At 44.5% G+C, this 27,554-nt stretch overlaps 1 protein-coding gene and 1 long non-coding RNA gene across 3 annotated transcripts; one reads left to right on the top strand and one right to left on the bottom strand.

Moving 5' to 3' along the window:
• Positions 1–212: 212 nt before the first annotated feature.
• Positions 213–16,068, top strand: Nmur2 (neuromedin U receptor 2). 2 transcript variants are annotated; one of them, XM_063269806.1, is made up of 5 exons: positions 219–1,040; positions 7,355–7,439; positions 11,330–11,455; positions 13,803–14,198; positions 14,996–16,068. In XM_063269806.1, the coding sequence occupies exons 1-4, from the start codon at positions 339–341 to the stop codon at positions 14,075–14,077; spliced, it is 1,188 nt and encodes a 395-aa protein (XP_063125876.1). In that variant the 5' UTR covers positions 219–338; the 3' UTR covers positions 14,078–14,198; positions 14,996–16,068. The 2 variants fall into 2 exon arrangements, with proteins under 2 accessions (NP_071611.3, XP_063125876.1); NM_022275.3 differs by having other exon boundaries at positions 213–1,040; positions 13,803–16,068.
• Positions 9,169–13,115, bottom strand: LOC102552546 (uncharacterized). The gene is made up of 2 exons (XR_357603.5): positions 11,999–13,115; positions 9,169–9,465 (listed from the first exon to the last, which is right to left on the bottom strand). It is a non-coding gene; the product is annotated as an uncharacterized LOC102552546 (long non-coding RNA).
• Positions 16,069–27,554: the final 11,486 nt, after the last annotated feature.

Raw genomic sequence — 27,554 nt, 5'->3', positions numbered from 1 at the left:
AGTTCACTGTGTGAGCTGATTCTCCGGCTGCTTCCAAGTCACAGGGAGGCCCCTCCTCCCTTGCTCCCCAAACACAAAGTCCTCACGCCAACCCGACCGGCTGGGCTCTCCCATGGTGCAGCTTAACACACTCATTGGCCTACAGCGTGCCGGGGGCGGGGCTTGGGTGGTCCTCAAAAGGCATTAACAGCGTGAGTGGAGAGCCCTGGAGGCTGATGCTATCCTTTCACTCTCTCAGACCTTCTCCAGGAGCCTCTGCTTTCAGACTCCTTCTGGCTCAGCTTGGGACAGACACCCAGAACAAGGGACACCTGTGGTTGTGGATTTTAAGCTCAGTAATGGGAAAACTTGAAAATGCTTCCTGGATCCACGATCCTCTCATGAAGTACTTGAACAGCACAGAGGAGTACTTGGCCCACCTGTGTGGACCCAAGCGCAGTGACCTATCCCTTCCGGTGTCTGTGGCCTATGCGCTGATCTTCCTGGTGGGGGTAATGGGCAATCTTCTGGTGTGCATGGTGATTGTCCGACATCAGACTTTGAAGACACCCACCAACTACTATCTCTTCAGCTTGGCAGTCTCAGATCTGCTGGTCCTGCTCTTGGGGATGCCTCTGGAAATCTACGAGATGTGGCACAATTACCCTTTCCTGTTCGGGCCTGTGGGATGCTACTTCAAGACAGCCCTCTTCGAGACTGTGTGCTTTGCCTCCATTCTCAGTGTCACCACGGTTAGCGTAGAGCGCTATGTGGCCATTGTCCACCCTTTCCGAGCCAAGCTGGAGAGCACGCGGCGACGGGCCCTCAGGATCCTCAGCCTAGTCTGGAGCTTCTCTGTGGTCTTTTCTTTGCCCAATACCAGCATCCATGGCATCAAGTTCCAGCACTTTCCCAACGGGTCCTCCGTACCTGGCTCAGCCACCTGCACAGTCACCAAACCCATGTGGGTGTATAACTTGATCATCCAAGCTACCAGCTTCCTCTTCTACATCCTCCCAATGACCCTCATCAGCGTCCTCTACTACCTCATGGGGCTCAGGGTGAGTATCGAAGGTTGCTGGCTTGAAGTTGCATCCCACCTTTCTTGTCTATTCTGAATTCAAAGAAAGATTTATCATGGTGGGAAGGCAGAATCAAAGAGGGGCACAGAGGATGACGTTAAGTGGGAAATTAAGAAGCAAGTGTTTATGTGTATATAAAATAGTTGCATATGAAAATTCCACACAGGTACTCAAGAATTATCTCGCCAAGTAAAGTCAGCTTGGTCTCCTTTTGAACAGGTGGGAATCGCTACTGACTAAACATAGCAAAACCACAACTCCATTACTTTCTTTAACTGGTGTCCCTTATTCTTTCTGTGCTTGTCCAACTGTGTTTCTATGAAAGTGCTAGACAGCTTCCTAGGGGAATCAATGTAGATACCACTCCTGGGGGAATCTGACTCCAGGGCCTTAAGGAGAAGCCTCACCTTGTATGTATATGCGTGATCCAGGCTTAGAGGATCATATTCTAGGGGGAATGCTTCCACACCCTGGGGCCTCTTTGCTGCCCCTGCTCTACTTTACTGCCTGTGTTCAAGTTTTTCTCTGTACCAACCTGTCTTGAGGATATTACATGAACTCTTCCCATTTTATGATCTGAGACAGATAAACAGCCATGAAGGCAAATATTTCCCGTGGCTGCATTGACCTTTGATTGAAATAACAAATTAAATCCTGTGTGGGGTGTGTGTGTGTGTGTGTGTGTGTGTGTGTGTGTGTGTGTGTATCTATATACAGATATTCCTTGAAACCAGTTTTATAGCAGGTAGAGATTGAGGGATGGAAAAGTAAACAGAACTCATAAGTTAGAGCAGTAGAGGTATGATTAAGAGATATGTGAGTTTCTGGGGAAATCACTCTGTTTCCCCTGAACCTTATAATTAGAGACTCCTTCTCTAAGCTTGTGGTGATAAATATTTTTTTTCCTTTTCTCTGCTTCTAAATTACTTGAGAGAATCTGGTTTTTTGTTTGTTTTTGTTTGTTTGAGAAATGTAGGCATGATTCTTTATGCTTCTGGCTGTATGCTGTACCCAAATTCATAGGTGTGAGTCCTCACAATGACAGTTTTGTATTCACTTAAGGAAGCGGTTCACAAAGTAAACTGTTTTATTTAGCCTCTCAGGTCCTTGGCCGACGCACGCCTTTAGGCAAGCCACACACAATTCTCCTGGAATTACTTTCCCATTTGGAGAAAGGAAAGGTCACATCACATCATTTCTAAAGCTTCTTCCTGCTCTAACAGTCTGTGGTTCTTTTTAAAAAGGCAAAGAGACTATGAAGGAGGTAGACACGAGCTGTTCATGAAAGAAATAACCACATAGAACCTATCATGCCCTTCGGTTCTGTGGCTCTGGATGCAGAGTCCCACTCCAGTCCATCTCTGAGAAAGGCATTTAGTTATCAACAAAGAGGATCCTTTTTCCTATTTACTGTCCCTAAAATGAGTGGCCAGGCCCGAGTAGGAAGAGCATATATGAATGTCATAGATATGTAAGAACAAGAATGAATCTGACCAGCCAGACACCGGTGGCATTTCCCCTAGACCCTTGTCACTTTATTGATGTCATCACCACAGTTCCAGAATGTCCTATGTATCTAACCCAGAGGAAAAGACTTCCATACGTTTCCAAATATCTCACATCCCAAAAGTCCTTCTTACCTCCTCACCCCGACTATAACAATATTATTATTGTTCAATGCTAAGCAATCGTTTGTCTTGTATGAGTTTGGGGGAAATGCCTAAGTTTAACAGCAAGCGTAGATTCCTCTAAGGTCTTTAAGTTTCATTTTGTTCCACTGGCATGAATCCACAGTGTCTGTGTCCCAAGCTGGTGGCAGACAATAGCCATCCTGCTTTGTGTGAGTAATGCAATTGAGGACAGCTTGGTTCAGAAGAGGTGAAGTCGATGGGAATGGACCAGAGAGTTACTAAGAAAGGAGATGTCTGACTTGTCATTCTGAAGATTTAAACAGCCATCTGGCAAAGTAAGTCCCTTCAGTGCTATGGGCATCAGAGCCTTTGGATCCCTTCCCCTGGAAGGTTCCTGCCACCCACCACCAAGCTTCCTTTGCCTCTTTGACTCTACTCCACCCTGTCAGTCAGGCTTCAAGTACCTTTCCCTGGGGCAGCTCACCTAGAAGCCCTAGCTGTCCTGCCTCTGGTCTAGATGTCTTGGCTTCCAGTAATTTCCTTCATTACAATTTATAATTCTGTGTAGACACTTTAGTTCATTGATTTCCCCCAAACCAGACTAAGCACAGTCAGGAGATAAGGCTCAATTACTGGGCTTCAGCTGCTCTACATTTAAAATAAAAGAGTTAGAAACATGACCCAAAGGTCCTTCGAATGTTCATGAATTAAAAAGACCTATGCCCTAATGGTATTTGAGTTATTGGGTCTGCTGAGAAGTGTAGAGATGTGGTTAAGTCTGATTGCCACTACTTTTGCAAAGCAGCCAGAGGAAGAAAAGGGACAAAAGAAGCTTGTGTGTGTTCAAAGCTGAATACTCACTGATGCCCCCTCGTTCCAGGACACAAATTTCCATAGAGGTGCACTTTAGGCTCAGAACACCATGGAGATGGAAAGTGGATGGCCCACAAGTAGCTTCCCATCCATCCAAGAGGAAGTACTGGCAAAATCTAGCCTGTTCCATGTCTCTCACACACGACTTTTGTGTTGCTGAGGGCACATTTGTGAATTGCATAAAAATCAGCAATGCCAAACAGGCTATGAGCAAGCAATATAGTGGATGGATGGATGGATGGATGGATGGATGGATGGATGGATGGATGGATGGACAGATGGACAGGATGTGTTGAGTTGAATGTACAGACAGATGGTGAATTGGAGGAAGAAAGGAGGGAGAGAGGGATGGGGGAGGGACAGGATGGGTAGAAGTGGATGCATAGAGAAGCATGATAACTGGATGGATAGATGGATTGATGGACGGATGGACAGATGGACAGGATATGTAGAGATGGATGCACAGGGAGGCAGATGGTGAATTGAAGGAAAAAAGGAAGGGAGGAAGAAAGAGTGAGTGAGGAAGGGGGAACAGGATGGGTAGAAGTGGATGCATAGAGACACATGATGACTGGATGGATGGATGGATGGATGGATAGATGGATGGATGGATGGATGGCTAGGCAGATAGACAGATACACAGAAGAGGAGACTGATGGACAGAGAGACAGATGGATAGATAGGTGGGTGGGTGGATGGATGGATGGATAAATGACCTGACAGAAAAACTGAAAGACAGACAAATATGTATAGATCAGAACAATGTGTATCTACACGTTTATCTCATATACACACATACATACTCAGGCGTATACACATATGTGCACACATGCACACACATGTGCATACACACATGTATATACACACACATGTATACAATACAATACACACACATGTGCATACACACACACACACACACACACACACACACACTTTAAAAAATGACTGGAGGAGGGAGGGTTTATCTCAGTTTAAAATCCAGGGCTAGGGAGCTGGCTCACAAGTTAAAGAATACTATGCTGCTCACTGTTCTTTCAGGAAGCTTAGGTTCAGTTCCCAGCTCCTGCAAGGCAGCTCATGGCTGTCTGTGATTCCAGTTCCAGAGGATTGGATGCCTTCTTTTGACCTTTCTGGACTCCAGTCAGACACACAATCACACCCATAATATAAAATAAAGCGAAAATATTTATTAAAGGTTATGTCCATCATCAAAGGAATTTGAGGCAGAACTGAAGCAAAAGTCATGGAGGAATTCTGCTTATGGCTCACTCCTCATGGCTTGCACAGCTACCAGTTTCGTACAGCTGAGGCAAATACGCCTAGGGATGGCACCACATACAGTGGACTGGACAGCCCTCCCACATCAATTAGCAATTAGGAAAATGATTGCCAGGGACTAGAGAGATAGTCAATGATTAAGGGCACTGGTGGTTTTTCCCAGCACCCACATGGCAGATTATAACTATCTGTAACTCTAGTTCCAGGAGAACCGATACCCTCTTTTGGCTTGCACAGGTACATGCAGTGTGCTCATGTGCTTGCACTCATACATGCAGGCAAAACACCCATACACATGTTTTTTAATTAAAGAAAAGGAAGAAGACTTAAGGCCCGGTCTGATCTGAGTAATTCTACCATAGAGGTTCCCTTTTCCCAGGTGACTCTAGGTTTGTGCCCAGTTGATAGCTGAAGTGAAGGCTAATGTTGTCAAGTAAACACAGCCGAGTTAGAAGGAGATTTTCCCAGAAGAGGATCAACAATCCTCATAAGGGAAATATAGACAGTTGCCCTCAGGTATTTTCATTTATACCACGTCTTTTGAGAAGATGTGGAATGAATACCAATCATGAAAGTAATGATAATCTACCATGCATTGAATACCACGTACTGCACTGGCATGCTCAGCATGTTAGGAACACCTTGGTGCCCTCACCACCACAACTTCTTATTTCTACATCACTGCAGGATTCCCTCAGTTCTTTCCAGGTTCCAGATGTGTCTAAAGGGTCAAATCTCAAAGCATTTTTAACCCCTCGCTTTCTCAAGACAAACTTTATGTAGAGGTCACCACTAAGTCCAAGAGACAGGCAGACATGTTAAGCATACATGTGGATGCCTGGAGCCCAGGTCTTCCTGAGGTCTGCCTGATTTTAAGGAGCTTGTGTACTTTAGAGACATAAGATATGGATTTGTGGATCTGTCTGGGTGACCTTTAATGGGCCATGTTCCAAGTTTTCTCCAACTTTAAAGTCTTTCTCTAATGTGTTCCCTTGGGATAACTTGCAGCCCAGAGAGTTCACTGATCCTCAAAGAGGCCTGTTCATCATCACACACAATCACACCCATTTCACATACTTGAAAATGTCTCCTTATACCTCAATGGGCTGATTCTAGCAGAGCTTAAGACTGTAGGGTAATTCGAGTTTTCCTTCCACTTAATGACCTATTGATCCCTCAGGCTCCCTGTCAGCACCAGTGAAGGAATCTCAGCATGTCTGGCAGCACACGAATGGGGGCTTAGACCTGAAGTCCACAAGGTAGACATAGCTCTCACTGAAGTCGTCAAACACATAGCTTCTTTTCTGATTTTGTTCTGCTTTCTAAGGAGCTTAAAGCCTGCACACAGCAGTGTTGTGAGGGTTTTTCCCATGGTGCAACACAAGCAACCGCTGTATTTTCTACCTCAGATGCAGTGAAGAAGAGGGTCCCTTCCAGTTCCAGGAGTACAGCGTGTGATGCTCCCGTGGCCCCAGTTACCTAACTATGGAACTTGGGATTGGGACACTCTGATCTTCTAGGTTATTTGGTAACGGGACCAGAAGTGAGTTACAGCTAACTCAGCTTAATCTTCTCTGTTACCTTGATTGGGTCTGGAATCAGACCTCTGGGCATGTTTATGAGGACTTTTCCAGAGAAAAGGGAGGAGGACCCAGCCTGAATGATGGTAGCACCATCTCATGGGCTGGGATTCCAGACTTTATAAAAAGGGGAAAGAGAGAAGTGAGCTTAGCACAGCGTCAGTCTCCTTCTATTTCCTAGCTAGGATGCAATGTGCCCATCTGTTTCATGCCCCTGCCTCTGTGACTACCTCTCCCTCTCCTTAATAGACTCTCCTCAAACTTCTTGTCAAACAAAACCTTCCTCCCGTAAGGTAAGTTGCTTCTTGTTCAGTATTTTCGTCATAGCAACAAGAAAAGTAACTGACACTCCCACTAAACTATGAAGTAAGTGTAGTAAAGGAATAAACAGTCTAAGAGAGAGAGTTAGGGTGAGGTTGGTAAGCCGGCAAGGGAGGAATTAAACAACACTGGACTCTCTTTGAGGTGTGAGGTAGTCACAGGTTATCAGAGTTCCTTTCGTCTGGTGAGACAGCAACACAGGCAATGGAAATAGATCTAAGGGAGAAAGATCCACCACCAAATAGATGGCAGGGCCCATCAGTGCATGTAGACTTGGGAGGAAGGAGAGGACAGTGCGGCAGAGCTGCTGCATCGTCAGGAGAAGGTGGGCCTTAAGCAGGCTGGTAGAGATGGCAGATGACGTCATGTTCCCACTCCAAACTTAACATACTGCAGGAGTACAATCTCATGGAATCGCTCATTAAAGCTCAGTTTTAGTTTTACTCTATCCTGCCCATAACCCTGTCCAGAGAACTTAGATTGAATTCTGCCTCCAGTGAAGTGTTTAAGTTTTTCAAAACCTTTCTTTAAGTGCTGTTTATATACCTCTAAAGTTTCTGGTGGGGAAAGCAGTCTTCTCTTCCTAACCACTTTTCCACTTCTCTTTCAGCTGAAGAGAGATGAATCCCTTGAGGCGAACAAAGTGGCTGTGAATATTCACAGACCCTCTAGAAAGTCAGTCACCAAGATGCTGTGTAAGCTCCTTGCTTTGTTTAATGTTTGTTCGCTTTTGTTTATAGGAGCAGAGGTTTTGTCTTTGGCACTGACGTAATGGTGCTGGCTAAGATGTTCTTCTTGGTTTCCAGAAGCTTCTATGACCTGCCTGTTTTGTTTCATCTTTGGTTTTGGGCATTCAAAGCCTTTTGCTAGGTTACAGTTGCTGGGGTGCCTTCCAAATCCTATGAAATAATAAATCACGTTTTCACGCTGAGCCTGAACTCTGCTCCACTCTTTCTGTAAGATGAGGTAGGGGTGAACTTGTATGTGCTCTAGCATTCTTCAAACATAGGAAACAGGTTGTGGTGGGTCCTGCATTCACAAATGCGCGCGCGCGCGCGCACACACACACACACACCTACCCACACACACACACACACACACACACACACACACAGAGTTTTATAACTCACTTTAGAAGATTGTAAACTCCCAATGGCAACGTAGACTCTGTGGATTGTTTTTATTCCAGATTAAGAACAATTAGTCATGAGTTCTCCTGCGTAAATCATTCCACCTAGGACATTGTATCAAAACATCACCTTGTTTAAAAACAAAACAGTAAAAATAGCCTTTTTATTAGAAGTGCACATACTTGTTTTTAAGTTATTTTTAAGAAATCCAGGTGCTGACCATCCTCTCTCAAAAGGATGCTGAAAAAGGAAATGGACTCCTGGGCTAGAGAGATAGAACAGTGATTAAAGCACTTGCTGGGCAAGCATGAGGACTGGGGGTTTCATCCCCAGAACCCTATGTAAATGCTAGTGGGAGTGACTAAAATTTTACAATTCCTCTCTTGGGAGGCGGAAACAGAGGATCTAAAGAGTAAGCTGGCTCTGGAGACAGGCCATATCAGTGAGCTCTGGGTTTGATTGAGAGACCCTACCTCAGTAAATAAGGTGGATGAGTGATTGAGGACAAGTCTTGATTCAACCTTAGGCCTATGCACACACAGACACGTGCATATCCATACACATTCAAACACACATACACACACACACACCTCCATACACACACACACACACACACACACACACACACACACCTCCAAACACACAATACAAAGGGACGCATGAAAATGAAAGCTAAGAAAAACAGCACTGATCCTCCAGGAGAGATACTGATGAGGTATGTGAAACTTATCATAAACTGTCCAAATCCCAGCCTACCTTTAGAAAGAAAGAACCAGGTTGTGTGCGTGTGGCTCGTGGAAACTGGGCCATCTGTGGACAAAATCCCGAAGTTTCCCAAGTTGGTCTTTTGACTCTCATAATCATTTTCTTTGAGGTTATTTTAGGTGGGTCTTGTCAGGAGACAAGGAGTCTTTATTATTTCTCTCCTTCTCCCTTTGATAATGATCTTCCCCATGTTTGCTGGTGTTAGCATCTCAGTAGCAAGCCTGGGATGTAGCCCCTTGGTAGAGCACGTGCCCTGCATGTGCAAGGCCCTGGGTTCAAGTCCTAGCACACCATATGTAGAAAAATAGATCTGGGCTCCTTGAAAAGCCATCCTGTGCAACCTAACGGGACCATGTCTCAAAAAGTAAAAGAGGACTTGGCTGTAACTCAGTGGTGGAGTACTTGCCTGATATGTGGGAGCTTGGGCTCAGTTTCCAGTACTGTTAAAAACACAAAGGCAAAAAAGTCATAATGACAACATGCAAACCATTTGCCTTCACTGTAATCAGGAATGATGACCAGAAGTGGGTGGTTGGAAGACATTTTATTGAGAGATAAATTCAAAAGAATATTCCAGTTATGTTTGCAAGCATACTGCACAGGCAGACAGCTTACCCTAAAAGTTAACTCCAAAAGGAAACAAAAGTGCCAGTTTTCGTGAAAACCTGGAATGTGCTCCTGGGCAGGGTTGCAAAATGAAGACTGTGTACCCATCTCTCAGTCTCAGAAGGTGTCATCTCATGGCTGCTCGCCCTTCCTCCTCAGGCTCGATTCTCCTTCTCCATCTCTGTTAGATCACTCAGTGTTAGATCACACTTCAAGCAGCCTGTCACAGAAAAGGATTTAAAACTTCTTAGATGAGAAAAATGCTTATTTTTGTGGCACTTCAATGTCCCAAGGGGAAGCTATTGGCACACCCATCCCTGCCCTGGGGCTGAAAATGTGATAGGGGATTAGGTAATTCTGTGTACTTTCTTTTGTTTTTGGATATTTTTTATTTACATTTCAAATGTTATTCCCTTTCCTGGTTTCCCAGACATAAGCCCCCTATCCCATCCTCCTCCCCTTCTATGAGAGTGTTCCCCCTCTCCAATGACCCCCCTTACCACCACCCCCCGACATTCCTCTACACTGGGGTGGGGGAGGGTCCAGCCTTGGCAGGGCCAAGGGCTTCTCCTCCCACTGGTGCCCAACAAGTCCATCTTCTGCCTTGCAGAAGCTAGAGCCATAGGTCTGTCCATGTGTAGTCTTTGGATAGTGGTTTTAGTCCCTGAGAGCTCTGGTTAGTTGGTATTGTTGTTTTTATGGGGTTGCAAGTGCCTTCAACTGCTTCAATCTTTTCTCTAATTCTTCCAATGGGGACCCCGGTCTCAGTTCAATGGTTCATTGCTAGCATTCGCCTCTGTATTTGATATGCTCTGGCTGAGCCTCTCAGGAGACAGCTATATTAGGCTCCTGTCAGCATGTACTTCTTGCCTTCATCAATATTATCTAGTTTTGGTGGCTGTATGTAAATGAGTTGTAAACCCAGGTGGTGCAGGCTCTGAATGGCTATTCCTTCAGTCTCTGTTCCAAACTTTGTCTCCATATCCCCTCCTGTGAATATTTTTGTTCCCTCTTTTAAGAAGGACTGAAGCATCCACACTTCGGTCACCCTTCTTTTTGAGCTTCATGTGGTCTTCTGTGTACTTCTGATGCCAGGTGACAAGCTCTTCCTCTCTGAATCAACACTGTGATTACAGTTGTTCTGATTCTGTATCTTGCCCAACCCAGGACAGAATCAAAAGGATCCAAGAAACTCCTGATGAGTTCTAGTTTTGTGTTAACAACTTTGCACTGTTATGAAGGGAAGAAGTCTGGGGGTGTGGATGGGTTGGTAAAGTACTTGCTAAACAAACAGGTGTTTGATCTCCAGCATCTGTGTAATAAAAAGCTGAGCATGTTGGGTGATGTTTGCTTGTAATCCTGCATTCCAAAGCTTAGTGGGTGAAAACAGGTGGATCCCTGGGGTTTGCTGGCCAGCGGTCTAGCTGAATTGGTGAATTCAAAGTAAAAGTGAGCCTCCTGAAGAATAATCCTTAAAGTTGACCTCTGTGCCACACACACCAGCACACAACACACATAAAAGACACATAAGACACACAAACACACAAAGCATACAACATATGTAAGACATAACACACACACATGACACATAAGACATACATAACAAAGGAAAGATTTATCTAGGCTCACAGCTTCCATTCATCTTTGGGTCTATTGTGAGGAAGAGGGAGAGAGACAGGGGAGAAGAAAGAGAAAGGGACAGGGAGAGTTCTCAACAAAAAGAACATGAAGTTGGAATGGGGCATGCTGGAGAACATGGAAGGATTTAGAGAGAGGAAAGGAGTAAAGATGATTATATTTTATTACATGCATTTATGAAAAATTCAAAACAAGAAAATTTCAAGTGAAAATAGAATTATATATTAAAAGAAAACTCAGGCAATTGTATAGAAAGTTGGTCCTAGATCCATACAACTAATTCCTATGTTCAAATATTCTTTAACTCTGGGGTGATCCTTTGCCTATAGCAATCATCACTTAACTAAGGTGGCAGGAAAAACCTGATAAAAGGAGAGGAAGGCTGGGTGAGCATCGTGGTCTTCCCTGGCCTACTCCAGCATTCCCTCTCCCACTTCCTCTTCCAGTTGTCTTGGTCCTCGTGTTTGCCATCTGCTGGACCCCCTTCCATGTGGACCGGCTCTTCTTCAGCTTTGTGGAAGAGTGGACAGAGTCCCTGGCTGCTGTGTTCAACCTCATCCATGTGGTATCAGGTAAAGGCCTGGTGGGTTTGGTGATGCAACTTTAAAGCAACTTTTCCTTCACACTGTCCTGAGGCCTCACTACATAAGCAACTCACAGGGATCTGGCCTTCTGATATGGAAGCAGTGGGTGGTGATTTGTATTCAAAGATTGAAAATGTTTAGAGGTTACTTGAAGGAAAACCCAAGCCTACACGTGATAATTACAACAGGGGAATCCTCAGCAATCATCAGTATTTGACACCAAGACACATAGAGGAAACAGTTTTCCCAAAGGCACAAGGCTATAAAAACCGTGAAAACTGGGTTCAAGTCCAAGTTATTGAATTCCAGGTTCAGGGGCTTTTCTTCCGAAATAGAGAAGCTATGGTGTTAGCTTCAGGGCACTCCAACCCACCAACTTCTGTTTTCATTGGCTTATTCTGTGGGCTCTGGATCATCAGGAACATAACCAGAGAGCAAAGGTAAGATGCATCTATGCCACTTAGGAAGATCCCGGCTCAGGACAAAGGGAAGGAGAGAGGGGGAGGGATGGAAAGGAGAGAAAACACATACCGCAGGATTTCCTGTACCTATCGTGCAGCCATTTCTGCCCTTGAGCATTTTCACCCGGATGCACTTTCTTTCTCTTCATCAACTGTCTCCCACCCATGTCAAGGTCCAGCTGGTGTCAGTCACCTCCACCGAGTCCCTTATGACCGACCCACAGCAGTCTCCCTTTGACTGAATAACTGCCACAAACTGGCAGTTGGTATCACAAAGGTTCTACTCGATACCGTTGTGCATCCCTGTTACTAGCTTTGTCAAGGATCCTGCCTCTGTTGTATTTTTCCAAATGTAAGGGAAAAAAATGTGGAGTGCTTGAAGGAAAAAAAAAGTCTGGATCCATTATTTTTCAATGTGCTTTGAAGTTCCCAGGGTGTCCTAGTAAGCATTCGATCAGTGTCTGGATGAATAGACATGTCTCCTCATCCCAGAGAGGGCACTGAACATAGACACCAAAAGGGGTTCCATCTGAGCTTAGTTTGTTGAATCAGTGAGTCACTAGGGTTACTAAACGGGAAAGTGAGCAACTTGCAGGCAGCCGTAACACTGAAAAAAAATATATTTCAACAATGGTTAACTGTCTATAGATCCTTGGGAAGAGACTCAGCTTCATGACCCTCTCCCCCAAACAACTGTTAACTGTCCATAAATCTTTGAGGAAAGGCAAGAAAGCCCTTCCCCGGTAATGCAAAGTTAATGGGAGCAGCCTTGTGTAGTCCCCAATGGGTAATGGCAGCTGACAGTTCTAGACAGCTACAGCAGTGACTGAGTCAGCCTGGAAGATGTTTCTCAGCACTCAGCTTCAGCCAGAAGACCCAAACTCCATTTTCCAGAAGAAGGAGCTGAAGAGCCAGTGTTTATCTGAGGGCCCAGAACAGAAGATGGTCACCTTCCTAGCCTCCCTTAAGCTTCAGTGGTGTCTTAGAGAAACAAACCAGGAGGTGATAGTAAATGAGTATACAGGAGCTGGAGAGACAGCTCTGTGGTTAAGAGCACATACTGCTCTTACAGAGGACCCGACTTCAGGTCCCAGCCCCTCAGGTTTCTCTCCTGCCTGTAATGCCAGTGCCAGAGGACCAGAAGCCTTCTTTTAGTCTCTGTGGGAACTAGGACTCATGAACACATGCTCATGTGCACGCGCATGCACACACACACACATACACAGACACACACACACACACACACACACATACACATACACACACACACATACACAGACACACACACACACACATACACATACACACACACACATACACAGAGAGAGACTTACATAATTAAAAAATAAATCTCTAAAGAAAATAATGCATGTATAACAGCAGATAAAAGGCAATATACAAGCCGCCTGGAGGACAAAATAAGTAGTAAAATATAATTACTCAGCGGAAGTGCTATCAGGGAAGCATGAGTGGGTAGGGAAGGGGCGTGGCACTGGAGCAGTTGGGGATCGCCCTCTCCCAGAGGTTTTCAGCAAAATGAAGAATTTCACCAGGGACAGTGTGTAGACTGACTTACCCATCCTCGCCACAGCTACTGCTCCAAATTATAGCTTTAACTAAAAATCCAGTGAAGAAACAAGCCTTTTCCCCCCTGATACTTGAATGTCTCTCATCAGTGCCATTACCCAGCACCGTGGAAAAACCATGACTCTTTCATAGCTCTGTGTTTGGGTCCTGAGTGCACAGGGAGATCTCCCTACATTTCAAATTCTCAGTGAGTGTCCTGTACACCCACTGCTTCCTGGGGAGACGATCACAGGCCTTTGCTCAATGTTTACATTTTTTCCTACCTTGCTTCAACCCCTCATTTGCAGGTGTCTTCTTTTATCTGAGCTCCGCGGTCAACCCCATTATCTATAACCTCCTGTCTCGGCGCTTCCGGGCGGCCTTTCGAAATGTTGTCTCCCCTACCTGCAAATGGTGCCATCCCCGGCATCGGCCACAGGGACCTCCAGCCCAGAAGATCATCTTCTTGACAGAATGTCACCTCGTGGAGCTGACAGAGGATGCAGGCCCCCAGTTCCCTGGTCAGTCATCCATCCACAACACCAACCTTACCACGGCCCCCTGTGCAGGAGAGGTACCATAAAAGGAGTGGTCAGAAGGCCTCTTCAGAAGGCCTGGATTCTGTGATTGACATCCATCTATGTGCCAAAACTGCAAGGAGGGACACCCTGTCACCTATGCCTCCTTGCGTGCCATTAAGAGAGGTAACAAGGCTCTTAGATTCTACGTACTCACTACTTTTTTTAATGTTAAAACTCAGACTTCGTTCTGGGCCCCAGCACAGTCCTTATACTCCATATCTCTGTATTGTGAGTTTTCATAACTGTGATTACAGTGTGCTACGGAGTCTCACTTAACGATATTCTCATGATGGGTGGGTTTAGCCTACTAAAGGCATGGTAGAGTAGCTAAGCAGCACAGCACAGTTATCCCAACCTCCAAACCCAGGATGCAGGAGAAACTACTGGGTGTTACTCGGACGGCTGGCTCAGAACTGCTCATAAAAGCCTAATCCTCCAATAGTTAGGGCTTTTGCAACTCTGTTGTCAAATGAGCGATGGCTTGAAATCAGTCATGGCAGAAATATTTGTGCTACAGAAATTAACAAGCTCTGTAAATCAGAGCTAAATAATTTTTATCGCCCAGAGAGCTGGCCCACGAGCAGGTTGAGAGCTATTAATGAGCTGGCACTGTGCCAGCTTGCCGCGACGCGTGTGACTCGTTTTTTTCAGAACAGATGCTGGTAACGCTGCAATTATGGACTACTTAGAGTCATGGTTAACTGTGAAAAGATGCTATGGACTAGATTTAAAAATAAAAAATAACTAGAGTTTCTACACAAAGTAGGCAAAATGCTGCTAATTAAGCCAATGGAAGCAGCATCAGCGGTTTATAATTAACCTAGAGAAGAAGGGTTATTTTTGGATGCCATCCATTAACATTAATGCAGAAAACAACAATGGACCGGGTGTTGTTTCCCCTCACACGTCTGTATTTGCAGAGCCCACAGGATATGTTGTCAAAACAGATGACTTTTCTATAGTCATCTCCACTTGGCTGCAGATTTATTTCCTTCTTAACGGGTAGAAACTCAGCCTAGGACTGGAGGGACGACGCAACGGACAAAGGCACCCGCCACCAAGCCTGAGGATCTGAATTCCATACCCGGAACACACATGGTGGAAGGAGAGAGAACTGACTTCCTCAAGTTGTCCTTGGACCTCCAAACATGCACCATGGCAATATGCCCTCCCCCACCCCAACACTTGCCACACTGGATAAGTTAATATAAAAAAAAATAAAGAAGTATATTGTTAATCCATAGTGTGGAAGCTAACAGGTATACTGTCTTCTAGAAGCCTAGAAAACCAGTGGTTGCCTGAATGCTCCATGGAGTCTGCTTCTGTCACTCAACCTGTGCCACTGTAGAAGCTCTTTCAAGGCAATGTCAGTAATTGAAAGTTTTGACTAATTTATGTATGGGACCCATATTGTAGAATCTACCTACATTATATACCAGGATATCACTGCTAGTGAAATATGTTCATTACACAAAACAGACTATTAACTTAGAGACTTAGAAAGATGGACAAGTCAGGCAAAGAAAGTCAAAGTCCAGGACAAAGAGAAGCAAAGCTGGAGAGACAAGAAATGTCTCATGGGCAAAGGCATTTGTGCATAAGCCTGCTGGTCCAAGTTTTTTGGTTAAGGAAGAGATCCAATGCCTGAAATTGTTCTCTGACCTCCATAGTCACCATGGTTTGTGTCAAAAAACCTCCTCACACGTAATAATGAAAGAATTGCTTTAAAGAAAAGCAATTTACCCTTTCAAACTCATTCACTGCTATGAAACCACATGGACACATAGATAAGAAATTCTGTGAGTTAGTAGTCATTTTGAAGATAGATCTTAAAAGGCTTCATAGAACATGCTTATTTGTATATTTCCACAGCATAAAGACTATCTTTTACGAACACTTTCTGCTCTGTTTTATAAATGCTGAAAATTTCAGGTCCTGATTTTGACCACCCGTTCCTCAGTATTGAAATGGAATAAAGGTTGCCCTGTCCACACTCCCGTTCTCTTCCCTCACTGATTTTCCCATCTAACTTGAGAGGTAAAGAATTTCTGTCTGCCTGTCCCCCTTCCAGTTGACAGCAAAGAGCTCAACCTTCCTTACTCCTGGGAAAATTACACAAGCAATCTTCAAGTCTATGAGGCCACCAGAGTCCTGGAATCTCACTCAGAAACCCTGAGGGGCTGGCAAAGTTCCAAGTTGGGATAGTTTGAGGTCTGAGGTTCCCCACCTGACCTTGCTGCCTGCAGCATCCTCTTTCTTACACCCCTAAAAGTAATGCTGAGTGCCTACTAAGGGCCTGTGTAGGAGTCTATAAACAGACTCTCCAGCAGTCCAGATTACCGAAGAGTTGGTGTCATTCCTCCTAAAGCAGCCTATAGACATCACAAATTGTCAGATTCCTGGATGTCCCTAAGGAGGGTGGTCAAGAACAGCCCCACCCTGTACACCTCAGTTACAAGTGCCTCTTCTCTGCACTTTTCCCAGGACCTTTCACTCACCCCTCCTCTCCTCCACTCCCCACCATCTCCTTACTCTCTATCTCCTCCCATTCCTCCACCTCCTTTCATTCCTCCACCTCCTCATTCCCCACTTCCTCCTCACTCCTCCACCTCACTGCACTACCCACCTTTTCCCCACTCCTCCACCTCCACCTCCTCCTCACTCCTCACTCCCCACCTCTTCCTCACTCCCCACCTCCTCCTTACTCCTTCTCCTCCTCCTCACTCCTCACCTCCTCCTCACTCCTCACCTCCTCCTCACTCCTCCACCTCCTCCTCACTCCCCACCTCTTCCTCACTCCCGACCTCCTCCTCACTCCCCACCTCCTCCTTACTCCTTCTCCTCCTCCACACTCCTCACCTCCTCCTCACTCCTCCACATCCTCCTCACTCCTCCACCTCACTGCTTACTCCCCACCTCCTCCTCACTCCCCACTCCTCTTCCTCCTCTTCTTCATCTTACTTTTCCTACTCCTTCTTCCTCCTCCTCCTCTTCCTCCTCCTCTTCCTCTTCCTCCTCTTCCTCCTCTTCCTCCTCCTCCTCCTCCTCCTCCTCCTCCTCCTCCTCCTCCTCCTCTCTCTCTTGTATCTTCAGAGTCACAGATTCCTTCCTGGGGATTTATTCCCTTCCTTCTGATGCTGAGGAATGAGGAACCAATGGCCTTGAGTAAGACATTCTCTGTGAAGCCTTCCTCCTTCTTCTGAAACCTAAGGAGGGGACTTCCATTCTACCTCAGGGGAGCCTTACCTCTCCTCATTCCCCCATACTATGCTGTTGTCTGTCTGTCGTATACCCATAGTGTTAACAACTCTTTTACTAAGGCTTTTACTCAAAAGAATCCTCACCTTCAATCCCAAACCTGAAACCTTCTAGAACCAACCTATCAGGAGTTGTGGCCCCATCAAGCTTGGCATGTGTGTCATCACCCTTTGAAGGCTGGATTTTGGATAGCACTAGCTTTTCCCCAACTCTCAGAGTACTGCTTAATTCTCTCAAGAGCCTGAATTTTGAACAGCAACCCAACAGCTTTGTGTCCATTAGACATACCCCATAGCACATACAGGATATGTGTATTAGCTTCCAGCCAAAGGGTGACAATGCCATTAGAAACACTGAAATGCGCCTCGCTTTGCTTTAACCACTGACTTCATGTCTCCACCAATGTCTTACAAGAAAGTACCTTGATTTATGACTCCCCTTGTTCTGACTATAAAACTTCATCAAACTGTCACCACATTTAAACATGAAAATTGGGTTGACCTGAATCTCTGTTCCTGGGCCGAGGCCACCCTAGAATAAGCTCTTATCCCTTTTCAGGTGACAGTTGTGCTTTCTGCATTGACAGCCAGAAGGAAGAGATGAATCAGGCTTGGGGCTTTTATTCACTGTGTCAGAGCTAGAAGCCATAGTTCCCTGACCTCTGAGCTCTGTCTGCGTCCTGGGCCAGCGTCACTCACATTTGACTCCACAGTAAACCTGCTCTCCTCACCTCCGAGTTGAGAGCTGTGATTTGTGCTGACACCTGTATGCCGGGTAAAGAAGCAGGTGACATTGACAAGCAGACTAAGGAGAGCACCCACACGACGGCATGGAATGCAGTCATCCATGGGTCCCAACTCCGTCTTTGGGGATTATGCCAGAGGTTTATGTATAGAGGACAGGAGGCATGCGTAACTAAACAGTCCAGTCAAAGTGCGAGTCCATCGTCATCTGGGCTCCAAGTTCTCCAAACTCCCCAAACGCTCTAACAGAAGTTGTCAGAACCGGGTGAAATCTTTTCTTAGAAGAAGAGCTGCTGCACCATCTTCCTTCTTCTAGGGTGAGATCCTGGAGAAGTCCCCGTTTCTTGGAGCCTACTGTTTCAAAAGTCTGATAGCTCAAAGGGAGAGTAGGGGTGTCTCTTTGAGTAGCCTCACCTCTGCTAGGATGGCTACCTCAGGGCAGTATTCAGAAACACTATAATAGCATCTATAGAAAGAAAACTAAATCCAAAACTATATAAATAAGCAGGAACGTATTACTCAGGAAGATAGGTCTTCGTGGCACTTTGCTGGCTCCTTGGGTCCATCGCATGGCAACCTTAGCTTTCTGGTTGGTGGGAAACAAGGGTCCACTAAGTTGATTTGTTAGAAATGTATCAGCTCAGAACCCCCAAGATCAAGAACTCAGCACAAAGGAGAATATTTGTGTTAGAGGGACAGAGGGCAGGAAATAAGAGACAAAGACAGAAGGTAGAAGACAGAGGAAGAAGGGGAAGGAAACAAGAGAGGGATGAGGGGTATTTGTGCCCTGGAGATAAAGAACTGCCTCTGGATAGAGAGGGAGACAGACAGACAGACAGACAGACAGACAGACAGACAGACATGACCCACAGGGAAATGGCAGTTTATACAAGAAAAAAGAGAAACCCTGTGTTAGGGTTAAGTGTTTAATTTTAATTGGGCATGTTAATTGGGTGAGCCAAAGATGGGCTTTGATTGCTGGACTTCAATATATTGATAGCTGGACCTTTGTAGTCAGCCTGAGGAGGACAAAGTAGCCACATAACAGAACAGACCTTGATGGCTAGCTTTAGGAATGTAATCTAATCTTTTTTAGCAAGGTAGGTGTAGTGGGAGAGAAAGGCAAGGTTTGCCAGAGTCCCTTCATAACACATTTCCAAAAGATTTCACCTGACCATACCAAGTATGTTAAATCAAATGTAGACATGAGAAAGGTTTGGCTAAATCTGAATTAGGTTCTGGACCTGCAACATTCCAACCTCCCCACAATCTTTGAAGTTCTAATCAGTTACTGGACCTGGCAGAAGGTTCAGCTGGGTGTGGAATGTCTTTCTAGAAACCTTGTTCACATCAACATCCTAGGAAGTTTGTCAGGCTTTTTAAAAAATCATTATTCATTCACAATTCAGATAAACAAACTCTGTAAGATTCCATCGCCCACTGCTAGGACTCGTGAATAATGAAGGCGCAGACATGTGTTACAGATTGCTTCTCTGGTACATGAAAGATTAATCAATATTATGACAGGGCAGTCAACAAAATGAGGCGCCTAGACTGTTCAGAATGGCTAAGCATATTAATTGTGTTTGAAGGCCTTCAGCCCCTGCCAGCTGGGAAACTGATTTGTCTCTCAGAGTCAGATGGTGGGGCTAAGGACAAAAATCATGTGATCATTCCTGCCTGGACATCAAGATCAGAGATGAAGGAGGAGAGAGAGAGAGAGAGAGAGAGAGAGAGAGAGAGAGAGAGAGAGAGAGAGAACACTCACATGCAGAATGCACATGCACACATCACAAGTTGATGGTCAGCAAATTCATCAATCCCCCTGTGTTACTTTTTGAGGCAGTATCTCTCACTAAACGTGGAACTCATTGATTGTTTAGACAACTCGTTAACATATTCATACATCAGAAATGCTGATTTGGACTTCTTCCAATGACCATGCTAAAACTTTTTGACATATTAGCTGATTACCTTCCCAACAACACTAAGAGATGGATTCAGGTTTAAACGCCTCCCTTAGGAAAAAACACACTGGAAGCAGAGAGGTTTCCTGATTTTCCTCAGGGTCAACAGCCAGGACTGGGACAAGGGATGAGCACAAGGAAAGATTGTGAAAGGTTTCAGTTCTGAGGCTCAAGGGAGTGTGGGGGAAGCTGAGGCAGGATGTCCATTTGGGTGACAAGTTTATTAGAAGAGTTACTGATACCATGGACAGACAGTAACATCCTTGAGGAGAGTTCAGTCCCTAACACCATAGACAGACAGACTACATTCCTGGGATCCCAGTGAAAGTACAGGCCCAAGAGGTAGAATGGAGGTCCTTTCTTGTGGGACTCACCCCACACTATTGATTAGTCCACAGCATGGGTCTGCAACAGTGCTTGATTCCTAGGTGGCAGAGACAGTGCTGTAGTTCTGAGGAAAGAGGGGTGCAGAGAAGGATGTGGGGGTAATGAGGAGGAACACATCTAGCTGAGGAGAATCCATTATAATCACATATCAACTCTTGCCCTAGAGCCTGGTGGCCTAGGTATGTAAAACTTCTTGGGGTGATGTAAGTGACCTTTGTCACTTTCCTAGATTCTGGGTACCTGAGGACTGAGGGAATGAGATTTATAGACTTGGATTCCACTCAGCAGCTATAAGAAAGAGCTGCTGCAAGTGGCTGTGGCCTGCCTAGCCTTTGGCTAACAGAGTGGGACCTAACAGATTGGGAGTTGAGACTTCCAGATTCTAGCTACAAATCTATCCTGCCCACCTAAAGTGCAAAGAAGGAAGTTGACTGATACTGAATATGAGGATGATTGGCAGGTGGATACTGGGGCTGGCTCCTCCCAAAGCTCATTACCTTTGAGTAAAGGAAGACTACCTACAGCCTGGTGATTAGGGGATAGAACCCATTCAAATTAGCATAATTCTTTTCATTAATGAGAATCTCATTAGTAAGTTTCCTTTCTAATTTGAGTAGCTTCAAAATCTGTTAGTATTCCCTGTACACATTCTAATTTTTGATAGCAAAAAGATACAGCCTTAAAGCAAGCCTGGGTAATAATTAGATGGTTCACACTGAAATTCAAAGACACTCAATTGAAGGAAAGTCTCAAAATTTATTTTCAGTGTAGCCCATGCAATTTTTACCTACTGGAGCAATAAGCACACAATTGTATAAAAGAGAAAATGCAATGAGCTGTGGTTGTGATAAGGAGAGAATGAGCTCAAGCCCAAGTATGTCCCAGACAGATGAGATTTATAGGCAGCTTCAGGATGAGGGAAGGGATGGAAAATTGCTAAGAATAGTGGTGTTTCAGAGCAGAGACACCCGATTAGACAGAGGCTGGAGGAAAGGAGTTTGAATGGTGTCAAGTGCAGAAGGGAATCTTTAAGCACCTCAGCAGGATTCTTTGCTCTAACTAGGCTCAGCAGGTGGAAGACCAGGGAGATGCCTCACTAATGCAAATGCACCAAGGCACAGGGTAAAGTTTGGCGCAAGGGCCACAGATTGTCTAGGGCTAGTCCAAGAGTTGAGGAGGGCATACCTGCGACCCATGACAGAGAACATTGCCATGATTCAAAGTGCCAGGTCCTGGAATATGACCCTGAAAAACTCATAGCTTCTCTAAAATTCTCCTCTCTACCATCTTTAATTCTTCTAGAAGTTTCCTATTTCCATCTTTCCTCTTATTATAAATCCCAGGATTTCTACCAGGTAAAGATCCCTGGAGAAGGGGGGAGGATGAGGAGGGGAAGCCCATCTAGAAGGGGAGGGGGAGGGGTTAGGGGGATGTTGGCCCAGAAACCGAGAAGGGGAATAACAATCAAAATGTAAATAAGAAATACTCAAGTTAATAAAGATAAGAGAGAGAGAGAGAGAGAGAGAGAGAGAGAGAGAGAGAGAGAGAGAGAGAAATCCCCTGGAGAAGCACAGTAAAAATGATGGATAAGTGAATGAATAGATGACCCACAGAAGGATGGATGGGTGAACAGATAGATGATAGACAAACAGATAGAGATTAAAGATAAATAGATGATGGATAAATGGATTGATGATAGATGATTGATTGATTGATTGATTGATTAGGTAGATGACAGATCAATGATAGGAATGATAGATTAGACATATAGATGGTTGTAACATGATTAATAGATGAGACACAGATGATAGATGAATGACTAAAAGGTAAATGATAGATAGATGATAGATAGATAGATAGATAGATAGATAGATAGATAGATAGAGCAATAGACAGACAGACATAGATAGCAGACCCATAGACAGAAATTTAGGGAGTGACTCATATGACTATGGAGACCGAAAGGCTCAAGATGTGGAATCTATAAATTGAAAACCAAGAGAGTTAAATACAAATTCTAATCTGACTCTGAAGGCTGGAGAATCAGTAGCATAAGTTTTGGAGGCTTATGGAGTTCTTGGTATGAGTTCTAGTCTAAGCCCTTTTCAGAATCAAACTTAATTCTAATTCTTTAGCTTATAATGAGTTAAATCCCAATAAACCCATCAGAAATTGAAAATACCTTATGCATCTAACCTGCCATGCATCATACTTGCAGTGGTTAATCTTGATTGTCAATTTAATTAATCAAACTAACCCATCTCAGTGTCCTCTTGACCTACCTGCCTTGTGAAAAAAAATTGCCTGCCTACCTTTACTCTTTGGTGCATCTACTCTATGGCTGTTGCTGCTGCTACTACCGCCTGGTTTCTTTGTCTTCTAACCTGAACTGAAGACCACCAGAAGCTCTCCAGGAATTTTCTGGCCTTCAGCACCAGATTAGGGACACTGAGGTGTCCAGCCTCGTAGACAAAGCTGCTCTCTGGTTCTCAGTTCTTGCTGTTGTGAAGCTTGTTTACTACATCTCTTTCAAAGTGTATACTCATTCCCTGGGCTCCACTAGTCTAGAGAACCCTGACTAGGAAGACAATCTCAAAACACAGAGCACTCTAGCTCATGGGTATTGTGTTGTGTGGTCACATCACTGACAGGAGCCACAATTCACTGTTGAAGAAGAAAGTTAGCAAATATCACTACCCCAAAGTGACATTAGAATCAAAGTTTCATTTCTAAGGAGTTGGACCAAGTTTTCACCGTGGAAAGTTGAAAAAGTCAGAACATGCACACATGTAAGTTATGAGCGTTTGTATATTAAGTTATGAAATTAATGATAGAAAAATCAATATATTACATAAAAAGCAATCATTTTTGTGTGTTTAATTAAATATGAATATCTTTAGATCCATGCTCCCCAAAACTTGAAACGTACTGCTTTTCAAGTGCCGTGGACCAAACACAAGTTCATGGGATATCCCCATATCCCAAAACATGTTTCTGTGATTTCTGGCATCTGATGGGTAGAGGCCTGAGATGCCACCCAGCACTGTGTGATCAATGATTCCTGAGGCATTGTCCCTTCCCCAAAATGAAGTTATCCAACCCCACAGAACTTGAGTGAAGAGAATTGGACCTGTTAGAGTAGAATTTGATTGTTTACTGAAAACACTAGAAACTAGAGGGAACCTTAAATAAATAATATAATATAATAAATTTGTTATAAATAACCTACCTGACCTGTAGTGTTGTTGACATAAAGATCAAGACTCAGGGCTCCCACAGTGCCCCTAAGTCACTGGTTGATGAAGAGCCGAGGGTGAGGGGCATGTCTCTTGACCTCCAGCTACAAGGTGCTGGTTACTTGACTGCAAAGCAGAAGTCTGGTGAGCTGGTGAACACTGCCTGAGCTGTGTTTTCAAATGAGGAACCATTTTGAGTTTTGTCTCTAAATTATATGCCTGCCTTAAGAGTAGAAATATTTAACACAGCGCAGTGATCCCTCTTGTTAGCAACTGGGCACCCACATAGTGTCCTTCCACTGAGTATGGCTTATATACCAACTTGTTTCTAATAAGCAAAACATAGCAGAAATAGTAGGAAATCATTTCATGATTAATTAACAAAAGACCAGTTCTCTACTATCCTGAGCATGCAACACATTCCCCTCCTCCTCTCATTTCTTTCTCTCCTTCCTTCCTTCCCTCCCTCTCTCTCCCTCCTTCCCTCTCTCCCTTCTTCCCTCCATCCCTCTCCTTTTAATTTTTGAGAGTTTGATTACATTCTTTCCTTTTCTATAACCCCTCCCAGATATTCCCCAATATCACTTCGAGGTCTTTTTCTTAAAAAAAAACAAAAATAAACAAACAAGTAAATAAAGTAAATAAACACACACACACACACACACACACGAAGTCTGATTTGTGTTAGCCAACTACTCTTTAGCATGGGGCCAGTGCTGAAGTGTGGTTGATATACAAATTTACTCCATTAAGAGAAAAAATCCTAATTTTCCCTCCCCCCTCATCTACCAATTGCAAATAATATTTTTTGGTTAGGGGTGGGACTTTGTGCCACTTCTCTTTCTCTGTGTAGGGATTTTGTTTGTCTTGAACCTGTACAGGTTCTGTGCTTGCTGTCACAGTCTCCGTGAGGTCATGTATGCATCCATCCTGCTGTGTATGAAAAAGACCATTTCCTTGGAGTTGTCCTTCACCCCTGGCCCTTAAAAATTTACATAGACCCCAAGCCTTGAGGGTAGAAGTGTGATAGAGACATCCCATCTATGTCTTTCTCTTTTCCTATTCTTCCCCCAGACATTTTGTTCTGGACAAACCAGCTGCAGGAGCTTGTCAGTAGGTCCCTGCCATCCCTGATCCTGCTAAGTCCTACAGAGACTGCAGTCTTTGGATATCTTCAATGTAGACATATAAGAGGCCCTGAGGCAAGCCAGGGTGCCCTATTATGCCATATATGATACAGAAGCTGTGAAACGATAATGAAGTGTTGTTGTTATTTGGGGATATGTGTGTGTCTAGTGAATGCATACATGTGAGCATGGGATGGTTCACAGCTACACACACATACACAGAGGCCGGTGGAGAACATCAGATTCCTGCTCTGCAATTCCCCAGCATGTTCCTTTGAGACAAGGATTGTCACTGAACCTGGAACTAGGCTAATAATAATCCTCCTGTCTCAGCTCCATCTCCCACAATGCCAAGGTTATAGGCCTGTGCAAGGCCACCTATATTTTTCTATGGATGCTGAGGTCCTCCACACTATCAGCACAAGTACTGTGACCTACTGAGCCACCTCTTCAGTAAACTCCTGAAGAGTTTACAGCCGCTAGGTGTTGGTTTAATTCATTAACTTACTATTACTAGTGTAAAGATGTCAGAATCCTGAAGTAGTTTAAGAAGAATAATTCAAGCATTAGCATAATTCAATCATCAATACCTCCATCACCTAGAAGCTTCCACACCATCTTGAGACTCTTACTGAATTCAGTTTAACATAATTGGACCATCAGTATTGACTGAACTCAAATGTCATCCAGCCTGAACCAGTCCGGATGTACTTTCTACTGAGAGGATAACATTTTCTAGCATTATAACTCTCTGAGCCATCCAGTCAGAAGAAAACAAGGAAATGAAGTCTGGACCCGCATGATTCTTATTGTATTTGTTTATGTTCTGGAAGAGCAATCATATGCAAAATGAAAAGCAGAGCTCGTCCAGTTGGTTCTGCTTTACTCACCTCCAACGCACTTGCAGAGAAACTGAAGACTCCCTAGAGACTCTGAAAAATGCTTTACTACCCCCAAGTGGACACACGAGTTATATTCTTCCAGAAATGAAATGTTAATGTAGTAACGTCATCCAAACAAAGCAGATGCAATGCGCTGCACTGATGGTATATCAGACCGGGGATCTGGGAGCTGGAGGGACCTAAAGACTCTGGACTGATGTCAAGAAGTGGACTCCACAGCATGCCTTTTCAGCCCAGAGAGCCAGCTGCTCTTCAAACAGTCGCTTCAGGGTTGTCCTTGGAAGTCTTAGCTTTGTCATTCAACTCTATCTACAAATGATGTGAGGTCTCCTATGTCCTCTGCACCAGTTATTTACTTATTCATTCATTTAGTTATTTTGGCAGCAGAGTCTTAACTATGCAGCCAAAGTCGGCCTCAACTTTGCTATTCCCCTGCCTCAGGATTCAAGTTCTAGGTACATGCCACCATGCCTGGATCTCATCTACACTGTTATTAACTGTGTTCACACTATTTCTCAAAACAGGTTTTTGTGTGTGTGTGTGACTTTCTAGACATCACTTTTGAATAGCCAGAGAGATGTCTTGCATCTAACCTAGATCTGAACCTTCCACATTCGCCCTACTAATCATTTCCTTCAGGAAACTGAAACACAAAGAGGTCCATGGTCCCTAAACCTCTCAAAGCCTCCCAGCCATACCTCTGAGCTCAGTTTACCATGGTTTCAGACTAAGATTCTGGCAACCAGTGTTACCCAGTCTTCCGACACAGTGGCATCTACATTTCATAGCTATGGTATTATGTAACCCTGGATCACAGGATGAACAACTCCTTGTCTGTGTTGGGACCTCCAAGGAGGACATTATTTCTAATTTCAGCATCAGGCTCAGGTTCCATTTCTATGAAGGTCCCCCCACCAAGACCTCTCTGCAGAGTAGGGGAGCATGACACACAGCTAAGGACTCCTTTGTCATTCAGAGCTGTGATCTGGATCTTAATCCAGCACGTCTTTAGCTGACAGTGCTGGGGGATGCAGTAGAAACTTTACACAGTGATGCAGAGTTGAAGGGCTGGGTTATGGGGTGTGTGCCCTTAAAGGAAGAATTAGGACCTCTTTCTCTCACTCTGAACCTTCCAGCAATTGTAAGTTTGGCCACACCACACTCTCCTCATCAGGATGCTCTGCCTCATTACAGATCCAAAGTAGTGGGGTCAAACGCCATGGGCCAAAACCTCCAAAATCCCAAGCAGATGACATCTTTTCTCCTCAGCTATTTTGCTGAAGGATTTGCCACTGTGGGGGAGAGCTGACAGATACAAGCAGTGAGTGATGAGACCAGTGTTTCTCAGGTTATGATCATGGGGCTGAGGACCAGCTTTGTGAGTGGCTGGGAGTTATTTCATCAGCACAGGCTCTGAACATGCTGGAACCTGCTGGGTGACTATATTGTTGGGCGAGTGTGAATTATTATTGGGAGCTGTCAAGCAATCCTTATACACACTCAAAACTGAGGACTATGGCTTAGGCCAAAATATTGCAAAGTTGTGAGGAAAAAAAAAGATATTGAAGTTGGATAAGCCAGAAGTCATCATCTGCTAATTATAGGGCAAGACTCTGCCGAGCCATCCCACTGTCGAGCCAGGACACTTGTGTCCTTACTTTTTAGCCATACCTGTAATTAGCAAAGAAAGATGAATGGGGTATCAGATGCTTCAGGATTCTTGAGTCTCTCATGATTCCATGCAATCACTGTCCATTAGAAGCATAACTATGGCCCGGTAAGTAAAGGTGCTACCACATGAGCCTCAAGACCTGAATTCAATCTCCAGAATGCACAAAAAAATGGGTAGATATAAATGA

The sequence above is a fragment of the Rattus norvegicus genome, chromosome 10, assembly GCF_036323735.1.
Source record: "Rattus norvegicus strain BN/NHsdMcwi chromosome 10, GRCr8, whole genome shotgun sequence".
In the NCBI taxonomy this organism is placed as follows: Eukaryota; Metazoa; Chordata; class Mammalia; order Rodentia; family Muridae; genus Rattus; species Rattus norvegicus.
The sequence above is the reverse complement of the archived record's forward strand: the minus strand, read 5'-3'. Positions and strand labels throughout refer to the sequence as shown.